At 50.5% G+C, this 12973-nt stretch overlaps 1 protein-coding gene across 4 annotated transcripts; it reads left to right on the top strand.

The window, feature by feature from the left end:
- Positions 1 to 5728: 5728 nt before the first annotated feature.
- Positions 5729 to 12874, top strand: Dus1l (dihydrouridine synthase 1 like). Of its 4 annotated transcripts, XM_021175509.2 has the most exons (15): positions 5729 to 5898; positions 6392 to 6638; positions 7108 to 7216; positions 7796 to 7846; positions 8166 to 8278; positions 8989 to 9071; positions 9305 to 9408; positions 9600 to 9744; positions 9968 to 10064; positions 10152 to 10240; positions 10708 to 10853; positions 12200 to 12237; positions 12353 to 12428; positions 12526 to 12608; positions 12686 to 12874. In XM_021175509.2, exons 2-15 carry the CDS (start codon positions 6402 to 6404, stop codon positions 12695 to 12697), a joined length of 1383 nt encoding a protein of 460 aa, XP_021031168.1. In that variant the 5' UTR covers positions 5729 to 5898; positions 6392 to 6401; the 3' UTR covers positions 12698 to 12874. The 4 variants fall into 4 exon arrangements, with proteins under 4 accessions (XP_021031168.1, XP_021031166.1, XP_021031167.1 ...); XM_021175507.2 differs by having other exon boundaries at positions 12526 to 12874; XM_021175508.2 differs by having other exon boundaries at positions 5729 to 6195; positions 12526 to 12874.
- The last annotated feature ends 99 nt before the right edge of the window (positions 12875 to 12973 follow it).

The raw sequence follows: 12973 nt of genomic DNA, 5'->3' as shown, positions 1-12973 counted from the left end.
AGCAACAAACATGTCATGGATGAAGAGAGTTGGGGAAGGGCACAGGGAAACCGGGAGTAGCGATAAACACTTTCATTATCTGACTGTAACAGTTTCACTTGTATATACTGGTATCTATAAACATGTAATTGCCACTTTGTATATATTTTTAAAATATTAATTATGCCTCCATGAAGCTGTTTAAGAAGGGATTTATAAATAAAATAATAGTCAATTAGACCTCAAACCATATAAAACGATGTTCAACCTCTCATTATAAGGGAAATAAAAAATGATAATCACAACCAGGAGGATGGCTCCTTATCTGTCAGGTTGACACAGTTGCAAACATAACCACAGAGTGCTGTGGAGCTTACAGGGAAGCTGGCATAAGCAACCTGACTGGGAGGCGTAGAACAAAGGGTCTCAAGGGGGAGATTTGGCAGCACACAGAAAAATCACCTCTGTGTTTGCACTTCTTGGAAAGTGTCCTAAGTACACTTACATGCATACACACACACACATACACACACGCACATACATGAACACACATACACAAAGATATGCACATTTATACACATGCACACACATATACACACATACACACATGCACATATACCTGCATACACACATACACAGATGCATATACCACACACATATACACATATGCATGCACACACATATATATGTACATGCACACACATACACATGTACACACACATGCACATACATACACATGCACACACACACATATACACATGTGCATACAAACACACACATTCATTGTAAAACAATGTAAAGTTGAAAATGTTGGAGATGGCCTACATATCTACTCTATGTGACTGACAGAACAAATGGACTGCGTGTGTCCAAAAGAGAGCCATGAGTACGGAAAGGAGACATGAACTTCAGGTCAACAAATGGGAAAGACGGGTAAGCTCAGGCTGGTGGAGCGCACCTTTAATCCTTGGGGGCCTGAAACAAGAAGACCACCATGAGTTTGAGGCTAGTCTGGGCTACAGAGTAAGTTCCAAGTCAGCCATGTGAGACCCTGTTTGAAAACTCAATGATAACGCCATGTTTGTGTATTAGGAAGGATGGGTGAGAGAGGGAGACATAAGGGGTAGTTCTTAGAGCTGCTGTTGCTGTTGAGATCTTGTTTCTAGGCACAGCAGCACACACCGCCCAAGCACTTTCATCCTAGCTCCTAGGAGGCAGAAGCAGGCTGATCTATATGAGTCTGAGCCCAGTCTGGTTTACCAAATTCCAGGCCAGCTAAGGATACATAGTGAGACCCTGTTTCAAAAAGGAAAACTGAAGAAGGGAACAAAGGGCACACCTTGGCAGACCCTAAAAACATCTGGGCATCTGTGTGAGTCATACTGAACTAAAAGGGCCCCACACGCCGGTGGCCAGAGGGGTTCAGAGGGCTGTCCCCAGCAAAGCAGCCTTTTCTGGTGAGAAGTCTCCAGAAAGTCATTGAAAGTCCTGGAACTTGTTCTGAGGACTCTCAGCCAAAAGGGAAACAGCGTTCAGGAAAATCTACCAAATCCTGCCAGGGAGGGAGTGAGTTGGGGCACTTGCCTTGGCCCATTCCTCCTCTCTGCCCACGTGATGCAAGCTCCACTCTAGATGGGTGCAGCTAAGGACAAGCCCCTCCTCCAGGGCACAGACTATCAAAGGCTCACCACCCAGCTCTGCCTTCAAACATCTGCCAGGATCCTTTCTCACTAAGTGCCCTCTGGATGTTGGAAGTTCAGCTCTGGGGAGGCAAGAAGAGGAACCCAGCCTCAGCGTCTTTACCCAGCCTTACAGTAAGACACTGAGTCCCTGCCAAGAGAGATGAGTGGAAATCACAGGCTGCCCCTTCCCGGTCGACAGTTATTGACGCTGGGGTGGCCTGTGCTGCCTCAGCTAACAAACAGTGCTGGAAGGCTCCACTAGGGGGCAGACCAACCTAAGAGCAGAGAACGCCCTTGCTCAGCCAAGGGGATCTCAGAAAACAAAGCAGCACTGGATCCAGGCAAGACTGTCGACAATGGAAACTTAGGCTGTTGCATAGACAAAAGAAGAGTAAGGGGAAAAAGTAAGAAAGGTCTGGGGATGTGACTGAGCTGGTAGAGCGATTGGCCAATACATTCAAGCCTTGGGTTTGATTTCCAGCACAGCATAAATGAAGTACTTGGCAGGTGGGGAGACCCAAGGAATAGGAATTCAAGCTCATTCTCAGATCCTCAGCTAGAAACCTAGTTCAAGGCCAACCTGGGTTAGAGACCCCGTTAAGGAAAATAAAAAAAGGAATGGCTGAAATATTTCTGAAAAAAAAATTATGGATGAAAGAAGTTCAGCAAACTCAAACATTAAGAACACAAAGAAAACCAGCCAGAGCTGAAGTGTGGTGACATGTTTGCAGTCTCAACACTCAGGAGGATGGAGAGTTCCAGGCTGGCTGGAACTACAAATGTGTGTCACTAAGTCCAGCTGTTGCCTCCTTGTCTTTTCTTTCTTTGTTTGCTTTTGTTTTCTTTCTTTCCTTCCTCTTAGTTTTTTGGTTTCAGAGATTTATAAACAAGGGAAACTGAGATCTATAAAGACAGAGATATTTTTGTCCGGGCAGTGGTGGCCCACGCTTTTAATCCCAGCACTTGGAAGGCAGAGGCAGGTGGATTTCTGAGTTTGAGCCAGCCTGGTCTACAGAGTGAGTTCCAGGACAGCCAGGGCTACACAGAGAAACCCTGTCCTGTCTCAAAAAAGAAACAAAGAAGAAGAAGAAGGAGAGGAAGAGGAAGAGGAAGAAGAAGAAGAAGAAGAAGAAGAAGAAGAAGAAGAAGAAGAAGAAGAAGAAGAAGAAGAAGAAATTTTTGCTCAAGGGGCAATTGTACCAGGTAGAAGTTCAGATCTATAGACAAGATCAAGAGTGCCAGAACTGCTATCCTTGGGGTTCAAGAATCACCGCACAAACCATGTGAACACTGACTTCAGTTAAACAAGAATAATTTATTGAACGCACACCCGGAAACTGGTCAGAGCAAGGACATAGCTCAGAATTATCTGAACAATGACAATGGGCATATTTTTCTGTCATCTTATAAGGAAAAAGAAACCACAGTGAGTTCACACACAGGTGCAGGAAGTTCTTACTCAAGATATTTTAGTCGTAGCAATTCCTATTGACCTTTGATTTGATGGGTCTTACACAAAGCTTTGTGGAATTCTTTTTTTTTTTTTTTTTTTTTGTTTTTTTGAGACAGGGTTTCTCTGTATAGCCCTGGCTGTCCTGGAACTCACTTTGTAGACCAGGCTGGCCTCGAACTCAGAAATCCGCCTGCCTCTGCCTCCCAAGTGATGGGATTAAAGGCGTGCGCCACCACGCCCGGCCTTAAGATTAGCAAACCACATACAGACCATTCAGAACAAAGCAGGGTATGTGGTCAGCATGTTCTCAGTCTACGCCAAGTCACTTCTCTGTGTCAATGACTGAGAGGCATGTTACAGCAACAATATGAAATAGCTGGCAGACATGGGACAGACTGGCTACAGCTGCCCTGGGGTATCAGACCATAACACTGTAAGTGGGTAAGTGTAAGGGGCATACTTTTGGTTTTTTTGTTTTTGTTTTTGTTTTTGTTTTGTTTTTTTGGCTTTTTTGAGACAGGGTTTCTCTGTGTACCCCAGACTGTCCTGGAACTCACTCTGTAAACCAGGCCGTCGTCCGTGAACTCAGAGATCCGCCTGCCAGGGATCTGGAGGGCAGGGATTCAAGGTATGCACCATCATGTCATGTCCGGCCGTGGGTCATGTCCGCCTGTGGGTGTGCAGTTTCTTCTTTCATTTTTTTTAAAAATAATTATATATATATGGTGGGGTTTTTTTGTTTGTTTGTTTGGTTGGTTTTTGGTTTTTCGATACAGGGTTTCTCTGTATAGCCCTGGCTGTCCTGGAACTCACTCTGTAGACCAGGCTGGCCTCGAACTCAGAGATCTGCCTGCCTCTGCCTCCCAAGTGCTGGGATTAAAGGCATGTGCCACCATGTCTGGCTTGTATATGGTGTTTTATCGGTATGTATGTCTGCACACAAGAAGAGGGCATTGGGAGACTGTCTCAAAACCACCCCCTCCCTCCTCCCCCCAAAAAAGAAGAGGGCATTGGAAACCATAAGACTATAGTTACAGACAAAAAGCTGCCTTGTGGGTGTTGGGAACTGACCTCAGGACCGCTCGCTGGGAGAGCAGCTAGTACTCTCTTAATCTCAGAGCCATCTCTCCTGCCCCTCTTATTTATTTTTTATTTTATTTTTCGAGATAAGGTTTCTTTGTGTAGCCCTGGCTATCCTGAATTAGCTCTGATCTAAATCAGGCTGGCCTCCAACTCACAGAGCTGCTCCTGCCTCTGCCTCCTGAGTGCTGGGATCAAAGGTGTGGTGTCACCACCCAGCTTCCTGTCATTTCCTTACAAGGCAGAAAATTAAAGTATCATAAATGGCTTGAGTAATGCATATATATTACATTATATCATTATACTGTTATACATATATCATTATAAAGTATGTATCAGCAATTGTACCAAGGCTGGAGAGCAGGACTCAGTGGTTTGTGGAGTTGGAAGTCTGACCACAGAGGGAAAGGCTGAAAGCATGTGAGTTGCACGATACAAACTCTGGATTCTGAAAACTCGAGGTGCGTGGAAGCAGTGTAGAAGGATTAAAGAGCAGTCAAACAACTCAGACATGGCGGTTCAGGCCTTGAATTCTGTGTTGGGAGGCAGAGTCTGGTAGATCTATCTCTGTGAAATACAGCACTACTATTAAAACAATAATAGTTTACGGCCATAGTATGGTTTCCTGTTTAAAATACCCTGACAAAAAGAACTTAGGAAAGAACGCTTTTTTATTTTTGTTTTTGAGAGCTGGGGAGAGCTGGGGAGAGCTGGGGAGAGCTGGGGAGAGCTGGGGAGAGCTGGGGAGAGCTGGGGAGAGCTGGGGAGGGTTTCTCTGTATAGTCCTGGCTGTCCTGGAACTCACTCTGTAGACCGGGCTGGCCTCGAAATCAGAAATCTGGGGCCAGGGCTGGAGAGATGGCTCAGTGGGTAAGAGCACCCGACTGCTCTTCCGAAGGTCCAGAGTTCAAATCCCAGCAACCACATGGTGGCTCACAACCATCCGTAACGAGATCTGGCNNCCTCTTCTGGAGTGTCTGAAGATAGCTATAGTGAACTTACATATAATAAATAAATCTTTAAAAAAAAAAAAAAGTTAAAAAAAAAAAAAAAAAAAAAGAAATCTGGGGCCAGTCCTCTGTTTCCCAAGTGCTGGGATTAAAGGCATGTGCCACCACTGCCGGGCCACATATTTCTTTATGCGTGTTCCTTCCCTCTAGCAAGCGACTCATTACTCGACAAAGGCCTGGCCTGTTGTAGCCTTTCCTATCCAGGATCTGAAGTAATAAATCTTTATCTCGTTTTCTATTGTGGTGGTGTACTAAATTTACGTCTTGTGTCTGCAGAACCAAGGGCTGCTCCTGGATTGCGGAGGTGGGTTGAGGGATAGAGGTGGGAGGAAAGGCCTCCGAGTGCCAATTGTCTGGAAGGGACAGCGTGGCCCCAGGCATGCGCAGTCTGTACTTGCTCAACTCCCGTTTCCACAAGGCCGGTCCCTTCAGCGCTGAGCTGCAGTTTCCGAGGACTTTATTTTTTGCTGCACCGCAGATCGTGCGGAGCGCCTGGCAGTGCGCTTCCGGCTCCGGCACTTCCGGCGGCGGTGCGCTGAGTCTGAGCCACAGAGCCTGGCGGCTATCGCCGCCTTCGTGCGGGTCCTGCTGGCGGCGCCGCGGGTCAGGCAGAGGCTACGGGGCCTTGTGTGCCCCTTTCTTTGGAGTGTGCCCGCAGCCACAGGCCTTCATCGAGCCCCGACCAGCTCCGACGGTGCGGGAAGTAGTCCTAGTTCAAGCCCCGTGGACGTTGTCCGGTGCGGTCTCGGGCCCCAGCCAGCCCAGGGGTTAGGTAGGGGCAGCGCAGGGGTCTCTGGGCCGGACCAGGAAAGGAGCCGTCGAGGCTGACGTGCTCACTGCTCTCCCAACCCAAGATCCGAGGCGGCATCAGGTCTCGTGCAGCTGGGTGGTCTCAGCTGAGCAGGTTCCACAGACCTGTTCATCCTCCACACCCGCTGCACCAGGCTGGCGTTTAATCCAGTAGTAAATGAGGGGAGAAGGTCCAGAGAGGGTGAGTGGTATGTCAGGGTCACTGCCAGAAAGGTGGAGGGAGGGCAGCTCGACCCTGTGCCTACGGATACCGCTCCTGTTTTCACCGTGTGCTTGGGAGAGCGGAGCGGTCAGCCCCTTGAGTTGAACTTTGTACCCTCCCGGGGTATGATGGTATACCATGGCTGAAATGAGCACTGTTCCTCTTCTGCCCTTAGTGTGGAGAGGATGCCCAAACTGCAGGGTTTTGAGTTTTGGAGCCGCACCCTGGGGGGTGCCCGACATGTGGTGGCACCCATGGTGGACCAGAGTGAGCTAGCTTGGAGACTTCTGAGCCGCCGCCATGGAGCCCAGCTATGCTACACCCCTATGCTACATGCCCAGGTCTTCGTTAGAGATGCTAACTACCGCAAAGAGAACTTGTACTGTGATGTGTGCCCCGAGGACAGGCCTCTCATTGTGCAGGTGAGCAGAGGGACTGGGTAGCACCTGAGCTCCAAACCCTGTATATAAGGACAGCATTCCCAAGCTGTCCCTGTCATATACATATAACCCAGGAGAAGGGTTGGGGTCCCTGAAGTCCTGCATGACATTTGCTGCTGAGTGGGTATCCCCAGAACTGGGAACTAGCCAAAGTCCCGGTGAAGGGGCAGCTTGGTGGACGTGAGGAGTGTAGCACCAGTGTCACCTTGATCCTTCGTCTCTGTCTCAGTACCCTCCTGTCGAGAACCAATAGTTCTTTACAAGTCTGTGCCAGTGGCTTCTGTTACATGTCATATACAGCTCATATTCCTAGTGGTTATCATATTGTCAATGTCGGTGGAAAGACCATAGCTCATTGAGTCACCATGGGATTCCTTACAGGGCTGGGTGGCCTAGGCAGGGAGAGTCCTAGGCCTGGGCTGACCGAGGGTGGCATTCGTGTTTTCTTCAGTTCTGTGCCAATGACCCAGAGGTGTTTGTCCAGGCGGCTCTCCTAGCACAAGATTACTGTGACGCCATTGACCTGAACTTGGGCTGCCCACAGATGATAGCCAAGAGAGGTGAGGTCATTGCTCCAGTCCTGTGTTGACACCTGTCCAGGCCAATGCTAGGCCCACTAGGCCTCCAAATAAGGGGTCCAGGCCTGTTCCGGTGGAGCCTGGGTATTGGTGCACATAGGGAAAGTTAATCCCTGCCTCTGACTGTGGTGGCACCTGTAGCCAGCAAGCAGCCCTTTTTCTGAACATCCTGGCGAGTCCTCAGGTGTTTGACTGGGGACCAGACTCTGCTGGCCACATAGGTATCCTTCTGATAAATGTGTCCAGCTGGTGTGGGTCCCTGGCTCTGTGATCCCACAACTCAGGCCACTGGGTCCCCAAGTACCCATTATGATCTTAGGCTGTGTGGCCCACTTTGGAGTTTTGACAGCAGGCAGAGCTCCAGAGTCAGGGCTAAGAAGCTGGTTGGCTTCCCTTTTCCTCTGCTCTCCCCAGAGCCTCTGCTGACCTTGGGGAGGCCATGTAGAAGCTGGTGCTCATACACGCGGCCTAGCTGTGGAGTCCCCTGTGTTCTGAGGAGCTGGCCTAGTAGGGGGTTGATAGCAGTGTGGGTGCAATGGGGGCCACTCTCATCCTCTGCAGGTCACTATGGTGCTTTTCTGCAGGAGGAGTGGGACCTTCTTCAAAGAATGAGTGAGTTGGCTGTATACCACTGTGTCAGTGAGTGAGTCGCCCCAGAGACAGTCTGACAGGGCTCATAGCACAGCTGCTTGGTTGGGGCTCGAGGACACCGGTGATCCCCCTGGGGGCTCTTGGCCACAGTACTTTCCTTGCTGGAAGGAGGTGACTATAGAGTCCCCTGGTGTATACCAACTATCCCCTTAGGATCAGACATGAAGTGCTAGGATAGTGTCCTTACTCCTGTTAGCTCCCAGTGCCCCATGGGGACATATTGGGGTTTGGCCACCTTGGAGTGACACTGGTTCCCTCAGAGGCTGTCTTTTTTTCTCAGTTCTGTTGGCTCATGAGCGACTCTCTGTTCCTGTCACGTGCAAAATTCGTGTCTTCCCAGAAATTGACAAGACAGTGAGGTACGCCCAGATGCTGGAGAAGGCTGGCTGTCAGGTGAGGCCATGGCTCCCAGGGCGGTTGTTGGGGTCTAGCAGGCAGCCTGGCCTCACGTTTGAGTATGGTCTAGCTCTCCATGACAATCTTCCAACACCAGGAGGTGGCTCTTGCTTCTGCAGCTCTTGAGTGGGGGCTGCAGCCAGCAGGCAGTGGGCTCCTCCTAGCCCCACTTCTTTAAGACCTGGTACCCTGGCCTCAGACCTCTAAAAACTGCATTCCAGCTCCAGGGTGTTGTCTGCGTGGAGAGTAACAGTGGGTTCACTGCCACATCTCAGGGCTCTGTAGACATCAGCCAGGGCTGCCTTTAGGTGAGCTCAGTATCCAGCCTCTCTGGAAGCCTGGGCATAAGCCATGGGGGTCTCAGACCTGGTCCTCTTCCATCCTGCATGTTGAGCCTGGCCAAGTATACTCTGAGACATGTGGTTTCTGGAAACAGCAGGAGCCACCCTTACTCAGCACCCTGCATCCTGAGTTTTCAGATTTTTCCTGTACTCAGGGTTCTGCCTCTTGACTTATGTTTTCTGATTGCAGCCTGGGGCTCTTCCAAAGGGGCAGGGCTCTCAAGACCCTGGGACCAGGGACAGAACCATGCCAGATGGCCTTGGTTCCTCCCAGCATGGAAAGCTGAGAAACCTGAGCAGGTCCCTTGTAATTGGTGTGAGACCTTTGCGTAGAGCAGGGTTGAACCAAGTGTTGGTCTGTCCTAGCTGCTGACTGTGCATGGGCGCACCAAGGAGCAGAAGGGGCCCATGGCAGGAACAGCCTCCTGGGAACACATCAAGGCTGTTCGGTGAGCAGATACTGTGGGTCGGGTGACTTTGTGGAAGCAGCATAAGCCTAGTTCCACACCTTGGGGTGGGTGTTCAGCATTACCTGATGCCTATAACTATCTGGGAGGGAAGGCAATAATGCCATAGAAGCCAAGGTGTCTCAACAAGATAGAACTTGGTGGCTGGTTTCTGCCCCTCCTGGCTTAGCACTGCCCTGGCATGGTATAGGGTCAGGCTTCTCTTCCCCCCACAGGAAGGCTGTGGGAATCCCTGTGTTTGCCAATGGGAACATCCGATGCCTGCAGGATGTGGAGCGGTGCATCCAGGACACCGGCGTGCAGGGAGTCATGAGTGCAGGTGAGCCTTGTTCCTTGCCTCAGCCTTGGTCTGTCCTTGTAGGTCTGCTTAAGATAGTGTTCACTGTCATGTCTTTCCAAGGAGCCCAAACCAAGCTCTCGGACCATTTTTCAGACTTGCTGACCCTATAGCTAGCCAGTGACCTGAGAGGCCAGGAGTGGGTCCCAAGCTTTGCCTTGCCTTCTTCCCAGAGGGGAACCTGCACAACCCTGCCCTCTTTGAGGGCCGGAGTCCTGCTGTGTGGGAGCTGGCCGAGGAGTACCTGGACATTGTGCGGCAGCACCCTTGTCCACTGTCGTATGTCCGGGCCCACCTCTTCAAACTGTGGCACCACACGTGAGTTGCTCTTTGGGCAGGGGTTGAGAGTGGGTCTCTCTAGGCAATGTCAGAACCCTGCCTGGAGTGTTCTGTGGTCTTCCCAAAACAACGTGGCCACCAAGTCTGCTGAAGGGCTGGTGGCTTGGCAGTAAGGGCAGGAGCCTCGGTGGGAAGAGATAATTAGCCTTGTGCCTAGGACTTGGCCCAGGTGGTGACTGGGAGTGACAGGCATCTGCCTCAGGCTACAGGTACATCAGCAACTTCGAGAAGAGCTGGCCAAAGTGAAGACCCTGGAGGGCGTGGCTGCTGTGAGCCAGGCGCTAAAGCTTCGGTGTCAGGCAGGTGCAGGGCTGGTGCATGGGAACCCAGCAAGTTCTGTAGTGGGCCAGCAGTTTAGGTCTTTGACAGGCCTTGGGCTTTTACAGGAGGACATGTCCAGGCAGCAAGAAGGAGTGAGGCCAGCTGACAACTTACCTGCTTTCCATTGGATCTGCCAGCCGTACATCCGGCCAGGGTGAGCCGAGCCAGCCAACAGTGGGAGTATATGCACAGGTGCCCTTTGCCACTGCTCTAGTTGCTAAGGCAAGTCCCTGTTCTGGGGGAAGGAAGGAAAAGGAGAGAGTCTGTGTGTCTAGGGTACTCACTCGAGGTCGGTAGTCCTATGTGGCTTTGTCCTTAGGGTTAACAGGTAGACCCTGGGGCTGGAATCTCTAAAGTGGGCAGGCTATCATCTGTGATGTCAGTCGAAGACCCTGGGCCCCTGAACCTTACATGTCATTCCAGGAAGGTTTAGTTTCTGTTAGCCGTTGTATTGTGTGAACTGTACCTATGTCCTATGTTCTTGGACAAGCCCTGTTTGCCTGGGATGAGTGGGAGACCCATGCAGGCCTGGCATCTCTCTGCTCTGGAGCTCTCCTGAGAGCTGCCCATTTAGCACTGGTGAGTGGGTCTGTGGTGCTGCTCACTGTCCTTCCCCTTCAGACCTAGGGAAGGGAGCAAGGAGAATAGTGGTGGTCGAAGCAAGCGGGCTCTGGAGGAAGAAGAAGGCAGCATGGAGGGCTTGTCCAAGAATAAGCTGAAGAAACAACTGAGGAACCCTCACAAAACCTTTGACCCTTCCCTGAAACGTGAGTGCTATTCCTGTTGAAGCCAGGTTTATTGGGCAGCTGCCTAGAAACCTCTTCATTCTCTTCATGTTTACTAGGGATAGGAGCCCAGGCCTGTCAAGTGTACTGTCTCTGGAGACATGCCTGGGGACAATTCTCCCAGCCATCCTGTGCCCAGACCAGACTTTATGACACTAAGAACCTGGGAAGGGTCTTTGAATCTCATCTATAGTGTATGGCTATAAACCTCTTAGTGTATCAGACAAGGCCATTGTACAAGCCTCTCAGCCAGGTGCTGTTCAAGTGACCACAGTTTGCCTGTATGACAAAGACTTTGAGTCATTAGGGCTGTCTTCGGCCTGCTGAGACCTGGATGCACCTTACCCTTGCATGGGGCTCAGTCTTCAAGCAGTAACTGGCAGCTTCTGGGAAACATGCTAGGATGCTATGTATTTGGATAGTGGTTGGTGGGTCAGGATTCTGACCCAGATTGATGGGGTTGGAGGTACTAGTCTCTCATAGACACTCAGGACTTTTCAGTATGGTTTCTGGGTGTGCAGCTTGAGGTCTCAGTCCAGGATATTGTCCTCTATGTCCTAGCCATTTTGGCAATCTGGGCTCACACATTCAGCTACTTCCTAGAGGTTCAGAAGTTTGGTGGCAGCTCCCTGGGAGTTTAATCTGAGCTTTGCAAGGCTGAGACAGCAGGAAGGACCATATCACAGTCCTGCACAGACTGCTTATGAAGGAAACGCTATAGCATTTTCTCCTGCAGCAGTTCTGTACCCCAGGGAGTGGGCATTAGGACATGAGTTCTCATTTTGCCCCTCTTTTGTTTCCTGACATAGGTCTCAGTCTGTAATCCAGGCTGCCTCGGATCTCACTGTGTAGTTTGCTCTGACTTCAGACTCAGCAGTAGTCTGGACTACTAGGACCAGAGGCTTAAGCCACTGTACTTGGAAGCCCCATTTTTCAGTGAGAGAGAGTAACAGACCTAGGGCTCTGGATGCTAAGGGTCGAGTGGGCAGCCCACCTGCTTTCCAGTGAGGCCACTCGGTCTGCTGCCAGCCATCTCTTGTCATAACTAGCTACATCCTCTGTCCTTACTCTGTTTCCTGGCCTGAGTGGCCACAGCAAGCTTTGTAGAGGTGTAGAGATTGAGAGTGCTTCTGCTGGTTGCTCTTCCAGAGGTCCTGAGTTCAATTCCCAGCATCCATGACTAATGAGATGTGGTGCCCTCTTCTGGTATTCAGACACACATGCAGACAGAACACTGTATATATAATCAATCTTTGTAGAGGTGGGGGCAGCTGCTCGTTCTGCCCTCCTCATTCATTTCATTCAACCTGCCCTATTTTTTTTCCCAGCCAAATATGCCAAGTGTGACCAGTGTGGAAATCCAAAGGTGAGCTGGCCCTTGTGTTGTCCTGTGGGCAGGGCAGTCCTGGTGGGTGTGGTGTTCCCTGTGCTGCTGGAGTCTGGTACTACTTACCTCAGCTCATTAGCTTTGCTATACACAGGGCAATAGGTGTGTGTTTAATCTGTGTCGTGGCTGCTGCAAGAAGCGAGCTTTCAGAGAGACAGCAGATTGCCCAGGTGAGCAGATGCCCACTGTAACCAACCCTTTCACCCACCACCATCAGTGGAAGCCTTGGCTTCCTGACCCCCATTCTCCTCTCGCCCTCTCTGTCAGGTCATGGATTGCTTTTTAAGACCAAATTAGAGAAGTCTTTGGCCTGGAAAGGGACCCAGCCTGGACTGCAGGAAGCCCAGCAGGTGAGGCCTGTGACACCAAGTGGTTTCTCTGAAGTCGTGGGTAGTGCCCTAGCCTGAAAGAGCCATCCCCACCCCAGGACAGCCACTGAAGCCTGGACACTTAAGGAAATGCCTTTACTCAGGGAATCTCCTCTTTGACACAGAAGAACCTGTTGATGTCTGCAGGTGGGGTCTGGCAATGTTGCACCAAGGGCAGCTTGGTTGGACTTGCCCCATTCCCACACTTGTGTTTCCAGCACTGAACAATAAACCATTTCAGAGAAGCATTTGCAGAGATCTCTAGTGATGCCTATGGCTGTTGCTCCTAGGCTGTTCTGCTGGCTCTATGAGTGGTCAGAGTATCCAGGGAACACAAGCAGAAAGGA

The sequence above is a fragment of the Mus caroli genome, chromosome 11 (assembly GCF_900094665.2).
Source record: "Mus caroli chromosome 11, CAROLI_EIJ_v1.1, whole genome shotgun sequence".
NCBI classification, from domain to species: Eukaryota; Metazoa; Chordata; class Mammalia; order Rodentia; family Muridae; genus Mus; species Mus caroli.
The sequence above is the reverse complement of the archived record's forward strand: the minus strand, read 5'-3'. Positions and strand labels throughout refer to the sequence as shown.